The 22,269-nt window shown below is 31.6% G+C and overlaps 1 protein-coding gene across 2 annotated transcripts; it reads right to left on the bottom strand.

The window, feature by feature from the left end:
• Positions 1–6,674: 6,674 nt before the first annotated feature.
• LOC133678443 (uncharacterized) lies at positions 6,675–16,560 on the bottom strand. 2 transcript variants are annotated; one of them, XM_062100747.1, is made up of 10 exons: positions 16,147–16,560; positions 13,376–15,786; positions 11,378–12,698; positions 10,086–10,447; positions 9,820–9,999; positions 9,171–9,334; positions 8,803–8,894; positions 8,620–8,730; positions 7,493–7,524; positions 6,675–6,902 (listed from the first exon to the last, which is right to left on the bottom strand). In XM_062100747.1, the coding sequence occupies exons 1-8, from the start codon at positions 16,322–16,324 to the stop codon at positions 8,684–8,686; spliced, it is 4,755 nt and encodes a 1,584-aa protein (XP_061956731.1). In that variant the 5' UTR covers positions 16,325–16,560; the 3' UTR covers positions 6,675–6,902; positions 7,493–7,524; positions 8,620–8,683. The 2 variants fall into 2 exon arrangements, with proteins under 2 accessions (XP_061956731.1, XP_061956724.1); XM_062100740.1 differs by lacking the exon at positions 6,675–6,902 and having other exon boundaries at positions 6,944–7,524.
• Between the last annotated feature and the right edge of the window lie 5,709 nt (positions 16,561–22,269).

Consider the following 22,269-nt stretch of genomic DNA (forward strand, 5'->3'; position numbering starts at 1 on the left):
TGAATATTGCAATCTTCAAAAATTCATTTTGATTCTTAAAGTTTCTAAAAAAAATCAATTTGATCCCTTAATTTCTTTAATCTTACATTTTTAATCCTTATAGATTTAGGTATTTATGATTTGATCTCAAAACTTCATTTTTTATCACATATTAATCCCCATATGTTTAGAAAAGTTCAATTTGATCATTGAAATTTTTGCAAACGTTTGTTCTAGTACCTAAAGTTTTTTACTTTTATAGTTTATGGACTTTGTAGTTTTAGATATTTACATTTCATTACTAAAACTTCATTTCAATCCCTATATATTGATAAAGTTAACTTTGATCTCTAATTTTTTCATAAAAGTTTTGTCCATATGGTTTCAAGAGTTTATATTTTGATCTTAAGATTTTATTTTTCTCATGCTCGTCCCTTGTCATTATGAAAAGCTCAATTTAAACCCTTTTTTTTTTCTTGCAAAAGTTTAGTTTGATTTTAAAAGCTTAATCACATTAGTCCCTTGATGTTGTGTGGGGAGAGTGAAAGTCACTAGAAATGGGAGAGGAGAGAAAAATATTTTGATAAGCAACATTTCAACAATAAAAAAAATTAATTTTAATATCAATGAGTTCGTTTTGAAGAGAGAAATTCAATGGCGGTGGTTTTGCTCTTTAATCATGTCAAAAAAAGTAGATCAAAGCTGAAGTTTTTTTCTTATTTGATTTGATTTTTATTTTTATTTTTTAGATTGGTTAGATGGGTTAGATGGGTTTTAGGGTTGAAAATGAAATTATTGAGGTTTCTAAGATATTTTTAGCTGAAAACATGTTAGAATTCTGGTTTTGATGATCCAAAAACTTGAAACTTAATTTTCTAGGAAATGACACTTCGTCTATTTAGATGAACGATGTATCATCCATTATATTTATAAAAAAAAACTTTGAAACACAACATGATGTCTTCTTTTTGCTTAAAACAAAGTGCATAGGCTTGGCCTTCCACATCGAGCAGCGTCTAGTCTTTTTTTAAGACTAGGCTTGCAAGTTTGTCCTTGCAAGCTTGACACATTTAGGTCATTCTTTGAGTCCCGGATACATAGGACTTCATTCACTTAGCTCTTAATTCTTTTTATATTTAAAATAAAATCTTTTTTAAATAAATAATAATGATGATATTTAAAAAATTATCCAATTATGTTATTCTCTTTAAATAAGATTAAAGCTTTCATTTTAATATTTACAATTATTTTATGAATATTTATACATAAATTTAATATACAAATTTTCTTTAAGAATATAGCGCATGAATCTAGCATTTTTGTAAGACTAGGCTTGCAAGTTTGTCCTTACAAGCTTGACACATTTACGTCATTCTTTGAGTCCCGGACACAGAGGACTTCATTCACTTAGCTCTTAATTCTTTTTATATTTGAAATAAAATCTTTTTTAAATAAATAATAATGATGATATTTAAAAAATTATCCAATTATGTTATTCTCTTTAAATAAGATTAAAGCTTTCATTTTAATATTTACAATTATTTTATGAATATTTATACATAAATTTAATATACAAATTTTCTTTAAGAATATAGCGCATGAATATTCAATGAGAATAAAATATATATTTTGTTATTGTGAATTTTATATAGCGTTGAAAAATTAATTATATTTTTTTTCATGTAAGTGTATAAAAATTATCAAGATATCATTTTAAAAAAAAACTTTCTTTTCAAATCATGATAAGCTTTTACTTTTAAAAAATATGATCCTCGTAAAGAAGGCATGTTTTTATATATATATAAAAAAAACAAACTAAAAGAATAAGGAAAAAGGGCATTTTGACTATAGAAATATTTTTTTCTCATGAATTTAAATTATTAAATTTTTTGTGGATATTTATTTTAAATAGCTTAACGTTTTTATTAGAAAAATCATGTTATTAATAAAAAAAAAGAGACATGTTTGTCAAAACATAAAAAAATATATATAAATATGAAATGATGATTTTGACTAAAAAAATACAAATTTCTTTTCCATAATTTAGTTATATTTATCATAAATAAACAAGACTTTGGTATTTAGTTGAACCATTCTTTATATCCATGATTTCAGTTCCAACAAACAATTTGTACTACTTTGATGAGCTACCATGGATGGTCATATATATCCACAAGTTAGGTTTTAGTGTAATTCATAATTGAATCCAAACTCAAAACTACTATCCATACCCAACTCATTACCCTATAGTTTTTTATTATCTATAATTGACTATGGTTTTTTAATATCTAAACCCTATATGATCTAGTTCGGATAGTATCCATTACTCGACATTGTTTTCTAAAATAAAATAGTTTGTATATCTTCTTCATAGATATATAATAGTCTAAAAAACCTTCTTGACACTATAATTTGTTCATGCTTGATATAACAACTCTAAAATCTACTAACCTAGAAAAATTGAGGTCTCCTGTATGCTACAAATATTGAGAGAAAAACAAAAGTCTAAGTCAAAATTCGAAGAAAACAAAATAAAAAAAGAATTGAAGGAAGTCATCTTAGACCATAAGAAATTAATGGAAGAAATCCTTTAAAGAGGTTCTTTGAAGAAAATCCATCTGAACACAATAAAGTAATAACAAAATTTAAAAATATCATTTAAAGGATAAACCTTAAATGATATTTTCTACACATAAAAAAAAGGTTTAGGAGTTGATAAAAGAACAAGACACAAAGATAAGTGATAACGGTTGAGATGACATTTGAAAAAAACTAAAGATATATGGATGATGAAGATGTAAATAGATGTTGCATGACTAACACGTGGACTTATCAATTAATTATAAAGCAACAACTATATTTTGAATTGCAAACTTATGGGAAAACGATAGTGTTTTGGTACTAGGCAATTAGTGGAGGAAAATGACAATGTTTTAGAGAATAGTTTTGAAGACTTAGATAAACCAATTCAAGATCTTTTAAATTTTAGTTTAAAGCCTATTCAAACTTTAAATCCTAGTTATTTCCATTTTAAATTGAAAAAGGTAGAAGCATTTAGTATTAAAGAATGTTTTAGACAAGTTGTTCTAGATTAGAAGACCCAGGTTACCTCAAATCCGCCCATATATCTCCAATTCTTATTTTAATTTAGTTATTTTCTTGCTTTGTAATTAAGTCCCCAATTCAATAAATTTTAGAATGTACAAAATTCCTTTTCATTACTTTACTTGACTTTTACATTCTCACAGGAAAGTTATAATTGGTTTCTTACAACTTGGTATCAGAATCAACTTTTCTTAGCAGGGTATAATAGAGAAAACTCAAGTTTCTCAATTAGTGGAAGTTACAGTATCATGAAACAATAAAAAAAAGAACAAAAACAATAATAATAGACATAATAGAGAGTTTTAAAGGATTTTATTCATCAATTACAGAACATCCCAAACAAGGTAGACTAAATAGTCAAGGTACAAGGTAAATGACCCATAAAGTCTCCTCCAAATACCCTCACTATGTTTTTCAATAGCCACCATAGATATGAAACTAAAAACCAAAGCGATCAGCAAATCCAACTTAGGGTGATGAAACAAAATTTTCCTTGTTTTAATGGGGATAATTATGTTGTTTAGGTTTACAAGGCAACACAATTTCTTAACTATCATAACACCCCTTCTTAGTATCTATAAACACGCCCCTCCTCAACATTGATTAATCATAGCAATTTCTCATGTAAAAGGTAAGCCAATTGCTTGGTTTCAAGAGATGGTGGACACATGAATTATTACCGATTAGATTTCTTTAATGAAAGCCTTACAAATTAAATTTGGACAACAACCTATGATGATCTTACATAGGATTTAATCAACCTGAAGCAAATTGCTTTAATGAAAACTTACAAAACTCGGTTTGAATTGAAAGAAATTATCTTGGACCATAAGAAATTAATGGAAGAAATTCTTTAAAAAGGTTCTTTAAAGAAAATCCATGAATAGCAAAGAAAACCAAAATTGCTTTTTTTAGTGTTAGTTTTAGTTCTTATTGTTTTATTTTTTAAAACTATAAATAAAATTTATATCTTGTAATATTGACCTTTAACTTAAAGTCAAAATGTTTCATGTCATTATGAATATGATAGAGCACACAAATCAAAATAAATTATAAAAATTTAAACCATAACATCATAATATAAGAGAATGAAACTAAAAAGAAAAAAAATTTAGCTTCCTTAATTGTATAATATTTAAAGGAAAAAAAGGGCGTTTGTCTTAGTTACACTATAGCACTTCATCATACAATTGAGTGAGATAGCTCAATAAAAAAGAGTAAAAAATCTTTTTTCAAATACAACTACGACCCACGAGTATTGGTATATGAAAATTACCTTAAATTTATATAATTCGTACTCATTTTTCATTTAAGGTTCCTCACTTGACTAGACATTTCGAGTAATGACATCATTTTCTTAGGTTACATCAGATTCCAAGTACTATATAATCCATTTCTTGTTTGCTGCTTGTTATCTATCTACTTACCGATACCTAATAATATTAATAATAGTCATGACGGGATTAAAATTTATGGATATCTCCAATCTTGATGCAATGTATAGCTCTAAGATTTCTCAAGCCTTCAAATTATAACCTTAAACTATGGAAAAGCTCTAAACTAAAACGTTCTTAATAATCAATATCTTTTGATAAGAAATAACATATAAGGTTGTTTAAATAAGAGATAAAATTGACATCTATAAATAGAAGGAATAAGAGGTGGCAAAAAAGAACTTGAAATAGAGAGAAATGTCAAGAGAGAGAGAGAGAGAGAGAGAGAGAGAGAGAGAGAGAGAGTTTTGAGCTGAGTGGATAAAGATTGTTTGAGCTAAGAGGTAAAAAGGGAGAAAGAAAAAAAGAAGAAGAAATAAGACACAACAATTTGAGATGAAGAAGAGAAAGTTGTAGAGCGAGGTGAAATAATAAGCATAAAATTGACAATTTATATTTCTTCGGTCTCTATTATATTTGTTTTTTTTCACAGTCACCACTATCTTAATCTCTAACTTTTTTATTGCATAACACAGAAAAAAAAAAACAAAAACAAAAACACTATTGATTTGGTCTTGTTGTGTTGGTTTTTTGTTTTTAAAAGAAAAAAAAAGGAGAGAAACCCATTTAAAATTAAGGTTTGTTAATTACAGATCTAGTCTGCATTGCTTTTTTTTTTTTTTGAAAGTTTTGTCCTTTGATTTTTTTTCTATAGAAAATTTATGGGTGTTTTTTATACCATACATGTTTGAAATTTTCTTTGGGTAATAAGTGTCTTTTGGGTTTGTTTTATTTTTTTATTTGTTTTGTTATTGAGAAAATCTAGTGGCTTTTTTTAATTCTAATTAGTATGGAAGGTAATAGATGTTCATAGATCACTGAAACCATAACAGGTAGTGCTGAATTCTGATGAAGGAGAACTAATCACCGGTTCATACCGAAGTCTTTATGGCATGTAAAGATTACTAATCACTGAAATCATGTGTGCAGAATTCTAATGAGAGAGCACTCCTAAGATATTTGCAAAGTGGTATATAATAAAATCAAGCATTCTTCAGCAACTAAAAAATCCCTTTTATTTCTGAAAAAACACTCGGCCCAAGTGCAAGAATTGAGCTTGATTCTTCTAGTCACCAACTTAATAGAGAGAGAGGTTATCATAATTCAAACCTTTCAAAATCAAGAACTTTATGCACGTTGTCTACACTCTGTAAATTAGCTAGATTCATGAACAGCATAATGAGATCATATTATACATGGATCGCTGAAAGTCATATCAACAATAAAACAATTTCCACTCCAATTAATTTGAGAAATAGCCATAAATTTGATCCAATAGCCTCTTCGCTGAAATCACATCTTTTGTTGAGCTCCTGTTTTTCTTTTGTTGTTGTTTAGGCACATCCTTGGAGCTGGGAAAAGGATTGAGATTTTATTGAGTTGTTCTCTTTTGGCTTTGTGGTCATCTGTTTTGTCATTAGTTAGTGGTTTTTTTTTAAAAAAAAAACAATTAAAAATTATGTTCAATAAAGACAATTAGTGTTAGAAGTAGGGAAGCTGAAACTAATAAAGAAATAAGTCAGGACTCGATGGATTTTCCTATTGACCATGCATGTAATAAAGAATGATAATATAAAGGGTAGTTCAATTGGTCAAGTTTTGAGTTTGTTTTTCAATGATCACAAATTCAAGTCCTCTCAAAGTCATTGGAGGCTTACATGATCATTAACTTTAGGACCCGTAAGATTAATCAAGGTATACGCAAACTGATCCGGACATCCACGTTACAAAAAAAAATTGTGATGAAACCTTTTCTCACAAAATCTTACTGGGATTTAAATTGTCATTAAGAGATGTTTTTCACTTCTTGATTAAAAAATATTTGTGTTTGAGCCACATAAATTTACTGACGCAATAATTGAAACTTTTCATGTTTGCTTTTATCTGGTTGAACCAGATAGTTTTAGACAAACTTTAATCATAAGTTAGGACTTGATGGATTTTCCTATTGACCATGCATATAACAGCTTGTTTTTGTTAAAAATAAAAAACTGTTTGATGGGTCCGGAATTTTTCTTGAACCAGTACTTTTATTGCGTCCCTGTCAAAATTTATCTCTAATTTTCTGTTGCAGACTCATCATATATGCACATGGAAGATTGGGAAATGACAGCACTAAGCGCAACCATTGGTCAAGGTTAATCACAAGCTAGCCGTTGGGTTTCAAATCAAGAGCAAAAGCAACAAAAGAGATCATCATATGGATAAAAAGCAAATCGTGGGAACGACATAGAAATCAATGAACAACTAGTTTCTTTCTTTGAACTACTCAAGAAATTTTGCCTTGCGAAGTTAAAACTTTCTGGGTTGAATGCTGTACAGAGACTGCAGTAAGAACAAAAGATGGTCTAAGAAAACATGGAGTATTAATAAAGAAATCATGTTTTTACTCTATTACTTAAGTAAGCATGGCCTCAATATAGTCCACTGAGGACAAAATTAAACACACTTGACAATACTGTGAAACATACAGGATTTTAAGAACATTGAAATTAAAGGTAACAATATTAGAGCTACACTTGTTCTCAGTTGAAAGACAGCATTACAATAGGTTCTTGGTCTAGTCTAGGTTGACAGCATTACAATAGGTTCTTGGTCTAGTCTAGGTTTTATCACTTAACCTTCCGCTTGCACCTGGAAATGACAGCGGCAGGACGTTGAACAGTTTAAGACTCCTCTAAATCCTCGGTTAGAAAATGAAAACTTAACAATAATGCCCTGTTTTTGCAACTTCATGTCGATGAACATGAAGCTTTTGTCCGCTTTGACGGCTTACTGGACAACCAGAGGTCCATCAACACAACGAGATGGTTTGTTATGCGTGCTCGCTTTGCTAATCGAGACATGATAAAAGTGTTAACATGATAGCAAACCTAAGATTCTAAGCTACTTATGTGTGCTACGAATTCACCTACCCATGAATTACGAATGAAGTCTTCATCAAAACCTGACACAGAAGAGCAGAAACGAAATTACTTTTCAGTTTTTCATGATAATTAAAAATAAATGGTAAAACACATTACATTACCCACCAAAGTTTAGATTAAGTAAATTTGATTTTTGTGACCAAAATTTTAGGCAAGGTCAAGAATTATGCAATGTAAATCTCATTACAATAAATTTTGCTTGGGGATGGCTTCTGATAAATGATCTCTGATATGACAAATTCCATCAAAGGTGCACTTTGCATCAAAGCATGTCTTTAGTGCAATTGGGCATGCTCAGCATTGTTCTCTAGTTCCCTTACTACTATTTTCAAACAGGAGATTAACAGCATTACTTTTAGTACCAAAGTTGAAATTAAGAAGTCTTACTAAAGTGATGTGACTGTTAAATCCTTGTTGGAATTAGATCAAATTTATTGTTGATAATAAGTGCTAACTGAAGAATTACGTCTATGAAGTGAGTAAGATGAGAATGTTACGTATAAAAACATACATGTCTGTTTAAGTGGATGCGAAGACTGAAGACTTTGAAAACATAAGAAAGGATTAGATGAGAATGTTATTATAAAAATATACACGTTTGTTTAAGTGTATCCGAAGACTGAACTTTGAAAACACAAGAAAGGATTAGATGAGAAATAAGTGCATCTATTTGAAGGTGGAATGGCAACCATTAAGGAAAATAAGGGGAAGCAGATGGTTCTCGGTTTGCCATATTTAACATGGGCCTATCGAGGCACTAATGGGGAAGGATTGGATACAAGTAATGCAAGAAAAGAAACGAAAGTAGACTAAAACTTTTTATGTAGTCACAACAGCTAAGAATGTTTCAATATTATTAAGGCAATGGATCCAAATAATTGAGCCAGCCAAGTTTGAGACTGGGACGCTTTCTTTTTCTAAAAATGTTTGAGATTGAGCAGTTGAGGTGGAAAGCTAAACAAAGGGTGGTGAATTGTTACAGTAAACTGCCACAATGAAGGATTGAAGGTCACTGTCATAAGATATGCCTGGGGATGTTCACAGCAATATGCAATGCCAACGCATCAAAGCTAATACAGTCTTTCTATCTTCCAGAGGGAAAAAAGAAAGCAAACCTTTTACTGGACAAGGGTTTGAAGTTATGGCCGAAGGACCTAAGAAATACAATGCTGTCAAACTTCATTGGTGTGCCCGCTGTTTTTGCTGAAGTTTTCTGGGCAAAAGAACTACAAAGTAGCAATACAGTTTAGTTCAGAAACAAATATCAGAGTTGAAGATACCATACTATCTGAATATACCTTCAGATTTATCGGGAAAGCTGTCTGGGGTGAAAATGGTTCGTGGGTCTATGCTTTGCTGGGAAGAAGCAATCAAAGCTAAATGATTTTTACTGCAGAAAGCAAGAATAAGCTTGTGAATGTTTCATTAACGCATTGAGAAACATTGTAGTCTCAAAAGACAAAATTGGATATTATTTAACAATAAGTATAATATCAAAGGACAATGGCTATTGTCATCTCATCTATTGCAGTGGTTCCCAGAGCAGAAAGACCGATAGGCAAGAAACAGCACTGCTGCATGTGCAAGCATATAGTGTTCTATGTGAATTAAAAGCCTAATTTCATTAAAGGGATTTCTATCAAGATAACAAAATTGAATTGCATACCTGGCCCATGATGGAATAAATTTATTATTCTCTGTCTCATCATCCTCGTCATCTTCATCTTCATCATCCGAACCTTTGTATGGAGAAATCTCATATGCCTGTTCTTGGCTTATGTTAGACATTAAGTTGCCATTCTCAGCTGCCTTGGAAAAGACAGTCATTTCCTACAACAACACAGGAAGTCTGAGCAGGAGTACACCACACGAAGAACATAAACAGAACTATTTTTTATGAGATAACTTTCTACAAGTTGGCTAGTAGTGAGGAAAAGAGTCTTTTATTGTTGTTTCATCCAATCTCCCATGCAATGATCCATTATAAAAATGGCAACAGTAGTCATGCCAATGCTCCATTTGCAAGGAACGTTCTATGCACGTGAAGTTCAGTGAAACCATCAATTTTAAGAATCCTTCTTGATAGCACCAACTTCAACAAGGCAGAAAACAATAAATATGAGAGCAAAAGCACTCACCATTAATTGAAATTAGAAAACAGAAAACTTCTTCCTTCTGGTGAGAAAGGGACAACGATTTGCTTGTTGCCTATGTTCCAATTGGAATTATATGCAACTTTGACTTTATTTTTGAAAACATGAACTTCAAGGCATTATGGCTAAAATTTAAGTAAAAATGATGTTAAGAACAAGTACTTTTGAATTATCGCCACAATCACCCAACTCTGATTTTTCATCGTCAATTGTTGAAACCACAGAAGTCACAGGTTTACTCTCTGGCACCTTCTGAAGATTGTTGTCTCCCTTTTCTTTTTCCATCTTAACATGCTTTCCTGATTTGTCCTTAGATTTCTTGTTCTCGAATGCTCTTTCATCCTAAATTCATTTTCAAAATTAATAACATTCATAATACTGGCAGCTAACAGAAATTGTGAATTGCATTAAAGCATAAGAGATCATACTGCAGCTCGGTGTTTTTTTTCTCTCTCTTCTTTCTCAGCACGTAACTTTTCCTCGTGCACTAGCTGCTGCTTCTGCTGCTGCCTCCTTGCTTCCTCAACACGCTTTCTTTTCCTTTCCCTCTCTTTTTTTTCTTCTTCTTCCCTCTGTCTTTTCTTTGCTGCCATATCTGCCTCTTTTCTCTTATGTTCTTGGTCTTTCTTTTCCTTCTCTAGCTCCCACTGCCTCAAGTTTTGTTCCTCCATCTTTGCTCGCTCAAGTTTCAAGGCTTCCTTCCTCATCTTTCTTTCATTTTCTTTCTTTTCTGCAAGACGCTTTGCAACCTCAGCAGCCTCCAGGGCCTTCACTTTAACATCTCTTTTCCCTATATGGAAGCACCAGTATTTGAAAATCAATTATGGACTGAAACAGAGAAGATGTTGGGATGCTGTAACAAACATACACTATTTGTTCAATGAATAAGTAACATGATCGTAGTACGCCTCTTATTAGGCATGTTTACCATCCTAAGAAAACTGAATAGACACTGAAGTTTTACAGAGAAATGGAACCACTGAAGAAAGGGGAAACCATTTCCAAATAATAGCATGGGATTGCTGTGATATTACAATCAAATGCAAGAACTTAACCTAAAATGACCAAGTATATAAAATCAGCTACATAAAATGAGGCAGCTCATCAAGCATTTTCATTTTTTATAAACCATGACAACAGGTGTTAATAATCATAGTTTATAGCTCGATCCATATTGCCAGTAATATTTCAGTATGCGCAATCTGAACCAATAACATGTTAAATAGTTACAGAGCAACAACAAAAGCAAGCTGAAGTCTGAACAAACAGCAATCCATGTGTGTGTCAGGAGAAAAATACAGCCATATTGGATTCAAGGCTCAGCAAACTTATAATTGAACATGCCTTGACCAATTCTTCAGATTCAACTACATATGAATGCAAAATGATCAAATGTACTCATCCCATTGAAGGATTTTGAGCTGAAAACTGAGACTTCAGAATGGTGAAGGATTGTTCTTATAGGGCCACACTGCCAATTGCGCATTAAGTAATCTTTTCATAACCATGAAAAAATCAAACTGTGGGTCTAAACCTTGTAATGCGACACTGTGCTTTAAGCATATGGTAATACCAAAGCATATTCAAAGATTCACAAAATGCTGAATTTATCTTTTATGGTAGGCCTTTATGGAAGGAAGGGGAAAAAAGTAGTATTTTTAATAAATAATCAATTGATGGGAACAGACAGGACAAAAGAAAAAAAAGATTTAGATGATACCTGTAACAACTGCGGCTGCTTGTTTTTGTTGCACAAGTGGAATAAAAGAAGTAATGTTTGACACAATATTGTTAAGTTTAGACTTGGTCTCCGCAAGACTCAGACCTCCTTTTCTCAGACTGGTTTTTCCAGATAAGATTGGCTTACTCAATCTGTTATGGTGAGATTCGCTGGCTCTTTTGACACCATTTACACCCACTAGGTTCTGATTCTCCTTTGCCTTAATGTCATATTTTCTTCTGTTGCCCTTCTGGTTTCCATGGTTCAATTTGTCCCTTCTACAAGTGCCAGTGTAGCTACACTCTGTGCTCACAGAAGCAAGACTGTATCTATCACTGACTATCTCAGAATCATAAACTGATATTGGAGGATCAGGATTATTTGTAATATCAGCAAGCAACCCTCTTTTGACTGAGCTGATCATCTGTTCTGAACCAACAACATCCTTAAATGTTTCAGGTACCTCAATGACGTTCTCATTTTCTTCACTGATGCAGGGAAGATCTGGAATTGAGCTCACTCTCTTCTCTGAACTACCAGACCTCGATGTGATTCCTTCCCAGAGCTTCCCAACTGGAGACATTAAAGGTTTTCTGATTTCCCACGTGGATGGAGCATTAGAAAAAGCTGGGGAGTCAGAATGCAGCCTCCCATGCAAGGTGTCGTTGACTTTGTCATTGAAACACTTCAAACTGGCCTCAAGTTCCTTGCCAGTGTTACTGTTTGTGTTAACGGTGGTGCTCAGCTCCATCGCTTCTAACACTCCATTTGGGACAGACTGATATAAATTTAGTGTTTTATGTTTGTTATATGCAGTAGCAAAATGGGACAAAGGTGTTTCAAGGCAAACAGATTTGCAAAGCCGCTCCACAGCAATTGCACTTTCTAGTGCATTATCTGAAAGATCCAATTTCTCAAAGTCAATTTCCTCAGTTTCCATACCAAACCACTCATATACAGGCATACTTTGATCGGTACCAATCAAATCCATTGATTGACTATGTGGAGACCTAACTGAATTAGACAGTGATTTCCCATTCCTTCCTACATGAAATCTATTTTCCTGCATGACTGTTTCAGTACAAGTCAAAAGTTCAGAACTTCCCAGTTCAAATCTATCTTCAAGTTGCAGTGAAACCTGGTTCTTTTCTGCAGTGTGCTGCCTTGTTTCATCGAAGATCACAATAGTAGGGTTTTCCACTGGAACTTTTTCCAATGAACTAGCTTGAGAAACTCCAGTGGATAATTTTGTCAAACCTGATGGTGAGCGTGCTCCACATTTATTTGCACTTCCGCTCCTTCCTTCCAAGCCAGGTTCAACCTGTCAGACAACAATTAACCATATGCCCTGCATCAGAGTCCTTAACACAACCAGAAAAACAAATCCACCACAATCAAATTCCATTCAAGCTTAAAACCTATTATATGTATCAATTTTTGCACAATCTCTCAGCAGCACAAGTTAGTTGTAAAAATATTACTAAGTATTTCGATTCAGTTCCTCTAAAATGTCACGCTTTTTTGGTCAAATAAAGGGTTAATGATCACCCAGAACTATTCCACTGATTTGTTGAGAGAAAGTACAGGGTTTGTGTGAAGAGGGAGAGGGCAAATGCATCCAAGTATCTGGCAGCACGATTGTGTAGGATGTTGACATTACAAGCTTTTTATTAAATTTGATCTGGCATCTGTGGGCCATTAATTGGTTTTGTTTGCAGTTTAATTATTTGAACATATGCATAGGCTAATATGTTGCCAGCAACTGCACAAGCTGAAAATTAGTGGACAGATATGCCAATATAATCACATTCCACGGCATGTGGATAGATATTAAGTCATCTACTTGTAACTTACTTATCATCTAGACTGAAAATGAAACAGCAGACTAGCGGTTCATTATCCATTTTTTAATAAGAAAAATTTTCATGAAAGAGGGGAACCATATTCCAGATTTCATCGAAGACAAATTAAAAAGCTCCGCAGTGCAAAAAGGAATACCTTTTCAACTTGCAGTTTTGGTGATGAGAATTCAGGCCATGCCATATGGGGCCCTGAGTTCTGATGAATGTCTTCAACTGAGCTCTTGATAGCATTTGGTTGCATGTCATCCCCCATATGAGACATATAAAACCCTTTTGATATTTGGACAGTATCTGAATCTTCCATAGTATTAATATTTCCATTTACATGATCCGTAACAATAGGCTGAAACGGCTTTCTCATCAAACATGAAGAAGCATAAAAGGAATTAGTCAGTTGACCCGCTATCTTTCTCCTCTTATGCTGAGGCCATGAACCCATGACGTAGCAATCTCCATTCTGGTTTTCAGAAATGGCTGAATTAATTTTCTTATGCACAGAGTTGGTATTTTCATCAACAAAAAGAGCAGTCTCATTAACAAAAGCTTCAGATGAATCATTCCAAGGTTTATCTTCTTTACTAAAAACTGCCTGGTCCTCAAGCAACGGCATCTCAACGGACAGGATGGGCTTTTCTTGGGAGTTAACAGATACTTTATCCAATATAATTGTTGAATGCAACAAGGTAGAAGCCCGTCTCTCTGATGATAGAGACTGTTGTTTGTTCTCTGATGCAGGATCACCAATTTCATTCCAACCGCAGTCTTCCACATCATCAAAATCAAGTTGCTTGGGCTTCACTAGCATAACACAGTCAGTGGCTGGCCTTGAGACTGGAACTTCCATTCCACGACTGGGACCATCTGAGTTAGACCTGGAAGTAACAGAACAAGCTTCAACTATCCCATCAGAATCTATATCAGTTTCTGCAACAACTGCGTCACATATACCCAGGTCAACCATGTCCTTTCTTTCAATACAGGGCAGGGCATTTGCTTGAGTACCCAACACTTCCTGGAGGTCAACACCTTCTTCTCTAACCTGATTCAATGTTTGATGAGGTTGTGATGATCTGCCGAAGGACTGTGAGAGTGAACCATCATTATCCTTTGCTATATTAGATGAAGTATCCAGTATTGGAAGCCCATCAACTCCAAGTTGCTGATTGGAATTTCTGGATCTTGTTATTTTTCCATAATAAGAATCAGTTCTCTCTTCACTGTTCTGGTAGTTCAACATTTTTTCATTCACTCCACAACTTTCATCAGTGATGTTGAAAGGTTTAACCAATTCCCTAAAGTCATCAACAGGGTTGGAAAGCTGCCTTGGTTCTTCCTCAGCTTTACCGCAAGAGCCGTCCAGCTTCAAAGATTCATTCACAAAGTTAGCTCGTTGGCTGGAACTTCTAGATCTTGTTATTCTCCCAAAATAAAGGCCGCTTCCCTTTTCCTTGCTCCAGTTATCACTTACTTTTGCTTTCACCCTTCCATAACTGTCATTGGAGATAACAGATGAAGGTTTGGCCATTTCTGATATCTCATTGACACAATTGGGCTGCAGTGATGGATCATCAATAGACTCTCTAATCCTGCTGTCTTTGTTGTCGATATAGGAAGAATTATTCATGTCCAGAGGCTTCCTTGTAGAGTTGGGTTGAGGGCTTGAACTCGTACATCTTGGAACTCCAACAGAGTACATGACGCTAGCCATTTCATTGCCCCTGTGATTGTCTTCATTTTCCATTTGTGCTTCAGAACTTGCATGACCAACAACAGAAACAAGTTCTGTCAAATCAACTTGGTTACGCTGTCGTTTTGAAATAGACTCTCTAGGATCATCTTCTTTGGCAAGGCAAGTAGAGGCGCACACATTCCCGGACTCATTCACATAGCTGGCTTTAAGTCTAGAACTTACATAGCTGGCTCTGAGTCTAGAACTTCTAGATCTTGTACTTCTGTCATGGTAAACATCACTAGAGTTTTCCTTTACCATGCATTCACCTGCTTTCACCTCTTCTCCGACGCAACTTTTATTACTTGCCTTGACAAGTTTGAGCGACTCTGACTGATCAACATGGTCAAACTGTAGAGAAGTAACCCCAGACCCTCTAAATCGACTAGTACAAGAACCAACATTATTTTCAGCTCGTGGACAGGTTTTACCCGTTTTCACGCTATTGCGAAGCTCCAGAGCCTTTTGCCTTGATTTGGATCTATGAATCCTCGCCAATGATTGGCTGTGATCAGGTACAATGTCTGGCATTCTTGCATCTCTACAATCTTGTGGAGACGCATCATTAAATTCCAGCTCAGGAACTCCATTTAAGTTACATTGAACGCCATCAATAACAGGTAACTGTGACAAAACAGACAGTCTATCACCTGAATCGAATCTTTTGTTGACAAGGCCAAGTTCTGTGTGTAAACCACTTGGCAGGTCACTGATATTGGTAGTAATAACAGGCTGTACTGAGTAGGAACTAGTGGAATAAGGGTTTGCAGGGTGAGGACGCGGCAGCAAGAGTCCTGATATGAGATCCTCTTTATTTTCTGTAATAACACAGCAGTTTGCAGATAATTGAGAAACGATATAAACCACAAGCAACTCATTTATGAAATTTACAAGGAAAAAACATTTTAAAAAATATATATCTATAACCTAGGCACCATTCCATTCCATTAGTCCATAGAAAAAAAAGATTACTCTTTGAAAACTCTAATCCAACTATCATGTGTAAACCAAAAGTTGTCCATAAATTAATTTGACTTTAATTAACAGCCACAGAACTATCTCCACTATAATTGAAAACCCCGAAAACCCTAATATGGAAAACATTCATAAAAATTGGAATTAAAACAGAAATTTAAACCCTAGTATCCCGTAAGCCGATTCCGTGAGAGTGAAATTACCATTTGGAAGGGAGGAGAGAGACGGGGAGAGGAGCCAGGGAGGAGGGGTAGTTCCATCAAGAACACATTTGGAGGCGAGGCGGTGATCGAAGAGATCGGCTTGGTGCTTGACTTGTTCGAAAATCGATAACTTCCTTTCAAAGATCTGAAGAAACAGCTTCTCTATCGTAGTCGTCATTTTCTCCTTCTCCTTCTTCTTCTCCTCCTCCTCCTCCTTAATGAATCGACGCCATTAATTAATAATCAAGAAATTCACTGATGAGTTATAAAAATTAAGAGAAGACTGCGAATATTCTGTTCTGTGAGGAAGCCGGAGGGAGAGAGATGGGATTTGATTATTGACGGTGAAGATTTGATTGCAATGAGCGCGGATTTGGATTTCAAATTTTTAGATTTTGTTTTTTTTTGGTGACTGTTGTGTTGCATTTATTTTAAAGGGATGAGGTTAAAAAATGAGGATAAGTTATTACACGAATAGATATTACTGGTCTGTGTATGTATGCCCCGCAATATTTTTTGAAATTTATTTTTATTTATTTTTATTATAATTAAAATAAATATTTATAAAAACAACCCAAGAAAAATGTACCTTTTTACCCCAAATTTTCATTTTCTTACTTTTTTAACTTTAATAAAACATATATTTTAATTAGTAGTATAGGTTTTTAATTAAAAAGTAAAGATGATTAAAATAAATATTCATAAATTTTTTTAATAATTTTAATTAAAGATAAAAAAATTTAATTGTTAATCAAAATTCTCTTTCTTAATTTTTTATTATTATTATTTTAATGAAAACAATTTTTTTATTATAAGAACTTTTTAAAAAAATAAAAACATATCATGATTTCAAAAACTATTTTTAGTAAGAAAAATAAAAACAATTACGACTTCATGATTTTTAAGCAAATTTTTAAAAAAAGTAATTAATTTTATAAAATTAAATAATTAAAAAATAATAAAATACAACTTTTAATCTTATTAAGTATTTATAATCAAATTCATAAAATCAGTTCATATATAATTATTCATAAAATAATTATCAATATTATCATCAAAACTTCTAATCTTATTTGAAAAACTATGTTATAAATAGATAAAAAATAAAAAAAAATATTTAATAATTTTATTTAAAATAATTGTATTCTAAAAAAAAGAAATCGATTGGTTATTTAAAAAAAACAGGTGTGTCGAGTAGAAGGACAAACCCACATACTTGGGTTTTGTTATCATATGTTGAAGTTTCTAAAAAAACAAATTGAATGAATAATGTGTTATTTATTAGAAAAAAAATTCAGATATTAAAGTTTTCAAGTGAAACCCTCAAAAACTAATTTTCAACCTATTTTAATCTTAAAAAGTCATCTTATAAAGTATAAACATTAATAACTTTATTTTTAATTTCAAAACACTTTCTAATCAGTTTGAAAATAAAATAAACAAATTAAATAAAAAAATTCAGATTATAATATACTTTTTTAGCATGGGTGAATATCATACTACCTACTACATCAGTAATTTTTTATGTTTGAAATGTGAAAAGTCCAAAGTTTTTCTTTCCTCCTATTTTTCAATGATTTTCTCATTTTCATGTAACTAATAGGGACTGAAACGTAAAAAAATAAAATTTAGAATTTAAATGTAAACATTTAAAATTATAGGGATAAAAACTATAATTTTCAAAAAATATAGGGATGGAAACACCTAAAAAGAGTCAAACGAGATTTTCAAAAGATTTAATGACCATAACGTATTTTTTGCAAAAATAAATTGATAATAGTTCAATAATAAAAAGGTTTTGCTTTTCATTAATTTTTAAAATATAATAACACTATTCTTTGAACAATAAAACCACGTTATATAATATAATATAGTAATAGTAGATTTTTTTTAATGTAAACATTATTTTCTTAATTTCTTAAGATATTTACTAATTCAAGGATCAAACTTGTTGTGTACCAAAACAAATGTTTAAATAAGTTCAATTAAAATTAATTTTGAAATATATGGATACGTGTAAAAAAGTAAATAAATAGTAAATTATAAGAATAATTTATTTTAAATTTCCATATGTAATTTTTAATAAGAACAAAATAAATTTCAAACATATATAATTGACAAATAATCAAAAAATAAAATACTATTAAAAAATCAATGTAAATTTAGACTATTTGTAGCAAAGAAAATGTTTTTGAAAATAAATTTTAGTACATATTTAAATTCCAATGATCTATTATATAAAGATTTTTAAAATCATACATCATAAATTGATAATTTTTAAAAATTAAAAAAAATCATTATTATCATCCATCTATAATTTTATTATTTTTTACATGTCCTTAACACTCTTCAATAAAAAAAAATAAAAAACTATCATATGTATATTTGATAATATATTTTGAGATGTGTGAAAAATCAACATAATTACAAACACAGAAAATATAATGTCATAAATTTATATAAAAAAAATAAAGCGTATCAATTAATTATAGAATCTCGCAAAAACTTTAGTCACAAAGAAAAAGAAGCTTTTAGAAAAAATAATTAAAAACTAAATCTATTAAAAAGAAAGAAAATCTAACCTAGTGTCTTTAACTAGATGTGCCTAGGCTAAGCTCAATGAGTGTTTGTTTTTATAGATGGAGTTGTTTTTTAAGTTGTTTTATGCTTGAAAATTATTAAATTAATATTTTTTATATATTTTTCAATTGTTTTTATATGTTTATATAGAAAAAATATGAAAAAATATCATTTTAATATGTTTTCAATTAAAAAACATTATGCACCACATTATTAAACACATATATAGACCTAAACGCTTATTTGAAAAAAAAACAGTGAAAGACGTGTAACTCCCTTGTGTTTTCTTCAACTATTAGATTGTTCTCGTAAAATCAAGGGCAACCACTTAAATGTTTTCAAAACATATTTTTTTTCACTATTTGCAAAAAAAACAACTCCATGTTCATCTCCACAATACCTATGAACATGTTTTCAACTCTCAAACATATCTCAATCCACCTTAAGTAACTCAAAAATGAAATCAAAATCTTAAAATGAAAATAGATCTTGGTTTTGAACTTCATCCTCTTACCATGAAAGTATTTTTATGGATGTTAAACAACTTTATCTTATCGAGGCGACCTCTTAGATATCTTTTTTTTTCTCTGCAAATGTGGTTGATAATATCACACTACTTACTTTTCACTCCTACCTCTTCTCTTTTCAATTTATGTTCCCCTCTTTATACCAATTGTGTCAGGGACCAAAACACATAACTAAAATAAATTTTAGGATCAAAATAAACAAATTTGTGGCGAACAACCATGATAGTCATAGAAATAACAAAAAAAGCCACTAAATAATTAGTGTTTTGTGTCTCTACGAACAATATATAATAGTGAAAATCATTGTTACTTTTAATGTATTGGTAAATAAATTAAAAGTAAATTGCTAGTAGAAAAAGAGAAAAAAATAAAAAGAATTATTGATATTAAGTGGATATAAGAAAATAATGATTAATTAAAAAAAATTAACAAAAGCATTGAATGAAGGATAAATTTTATCCTTCATCTAAAAACACTAATTTAGGAATTGTACCATCAAAAATTCATATTTCCAAGTAAATCAAATTTAAATTTCACAATAAGATAAATTGTATAAATCTCTTTTAACTAGTGGTCAAAGCATAAATAAGTCTTTCCATACATTATTGGGTGTTAGTACTCCATCTCTAAATAAAATTAGAGATTTAATAAGATCTTTTTGATAGTTAAACTAAGATTTCCATACTCAAAACATGTGACATGCACATGTGTGTAGTGTTAACATAGGATAATTACATTATTTCTAACATTAATTTAATATATATTTTTTAAATTGCATCGATTTTTTAAAGCTTTATGTTTATTGGTCTTCCATATGTATTCTTCTTTGCTTTATTATTAAAAGGATTGAGGGTATTTTGGATGCTTTTCTTTGGAAAGAATGTTCTCTCTTCCACTTGAGGGCTAAGGTCAAATGGGCTTCTGTTTGTTATCCCTTGAAAGAGAATGACCTGGAAATTAAGAGGGTTCAGACTTGTAATAGAGCAGTTATTCTCAAACACGTTTAAAGACTTCTTTTAGAGAGATCATAAGTTTTGTTGGGATGGGTCCACAGTGTCCTGTTTAGAGGTACATCTTTCTAGCATGTCAGGCCTTCTTCAGTGTCCTCTTGGTCATGAAAGAAGATTCTTCTCAACAAAGATTGGTGTAAAGGAAAGTTTGTCTCCTGTATTGGCGATGAAACTATTACTAATTTGTGGTTAGATCATTAGTTACTAGATGGACAACAATTCTACAACCTCTTTCCTTTTAAGATGCTAACCTCTATTGGGCTACCCTGGGATGCCATGTTCTCAACATCATTAAGGAGGGTAATTGAGCATTTCCATCTAATAGTCTGAAGTATCAACCTACTTGGGACTCAATTTATTTTCACCCCAAGAGTGCCTTACCAGACCATTACGTATTAAAATGTTATTTTTCAGGGAGATTCTCCATTGTCTTAGCATGAGAGATTCTTAGAAATTCTAGACCCATAGACTCTATGTACCATCTACTCTAATTCTCAAGATTCATTGTGAGGCATTCATTTATCCTTTAGCATACTTATATAGGTCATCTTCAAACTATGGACAAACTGCATGCTTTTTTCATACCATTCCCTCTTCAATGTGTATCCTTTATTGGTCGCAAGTTAAGACACATGACCATTTGTTCTTTTAGTGCCCCTTTTCTGATGCAGTTTGGGGTGTTATCATGAGTAGGACCCTATTAGGCTAGCTTTCTATGATATGGCGACCTCTGCATCAGTGAACATACACACAATTGAAAAAGAAGTTCATGCATTTACTTGCTCGGTTAGTTCTTTTAGCCATGATTTAGTTCATCTGGTATGAGAAGAATAATCGAGTCTTTCACCAATTTTACCGATCTTATAAGGATGTTTGCAATGATATTTTTTAGCTTATCTGGTCTCAATTAGTTGAGTTTAAACCAAGGTATCAGATTTTAATTGCTCTTAGGTCCATCTAACGAATCTCATAGTCATAAGGCATCATTATTCTTGCTGCTTTCCAGGTTCTTCTTACCTCCTATACTATTCTACAAAGTCGGACATCCGGTTATATTATTTTCAAGAACTAGTGGATTGGTTTCTAGGCTTTTGATTTCCTAGGTTTCTATTTTAACCATCGGTCGACCGATCATGGGTTTTCCAAAAACTAGTTAACCAGATATTTGTATAGGTAGTCTGTTTTCGTACATTTGAGCTTCTTATAACACTTATTGGGAAAAAAATAACTTTGATCTCTTGTTTCGGAGAAATAAATGGCTCTTGAGGAATGATAAGTTTTGCTTTCTTTTCCTGTTGCTTTTAGTAAGTTTGACTTGGGTAACAAACCTTTTTACTTCTTGGGGTATGCTCATCATACTTTTATACAAATTTTCCCTTTAATATAATTACTTTTACAAAAAAAAGAAGTTTAATTTATATTAATTGCTTAATTTTTTAATGACGTGGCCTTTGACCTTAACAACTATATATCACTTCTATCTTAATCGGGTGGATGGATTTTGATTTTTTTTCATTTTGATACATGACTTTTTTTTTATTGTTTCAACTAAACACTTCCATTAATTTTCATTTTCTAATGTTAGTTTTTTTTTCTTTTTTTTTTTGAGTAAAAATGCCCTTAAAAACAATATTATATTAATAAAAAATATTTTAAATTAAAATAATTTATTTTATATATATAAACAACTCTTTTAATTAATGGCAAAATATCTAAATAGAGGCTAAAAGTTATTTTACAATTAATTAAAACTAAAAAAATTATTAATATAATTAAAATATTATTTATTTTAACCAAATAAATGGATAGCATGTGATAATAAAATAAATTGAAATATTAATGGATTTTTTTAATGGAAGTACTTGCTCAGAAAAATTGAAAAAGTTTGTGTACCAAAACAAAACAAAAAAATTTAAAGTCTTCCACTCTATTAAAAAAAAAACTCGGTGTACCAATATTGTAATTTCCCCTAATTAATGATAAAAAATAATAGTAGAGAAAATGAA

Source organism: Populus nigra, chromosome 1, assembly GCF_951802175.1.
Source record: "Populus nigra chromosome 1, ddPopNigr1.1, whole genome shotgun sequence".
Lineage (NCBI taxonomy): Eukaryota > Viridiplantae > Streptophyta > Magnoliopsida > Malpighiales > Salicaceae > Populus > Populus nigra.

Coding starts and splice junctions, on each gene's coding strand:
- LOC133678443 (XM_062100747.1), bottom strand. CDS start 16,324: ATGACGACTACGATAGAGAAGCTGTTTCTTCAGATCTTTGAAAGGAAG. Junction 9,335..9,819: donor ATTGTGGCGATAATTCAAAA/GTACTTGTTCTT, acceptor GTGTTGTTGTAG/GAAATGACTGTCTTTTCCAA. Junction 8,731..8,802: donor CTTTCCCGATAAATCTGAAG/GTATATTCAGAT, acceptor GCTACTTTGTAG/TTCTTTTGCCCAGAAAACTT.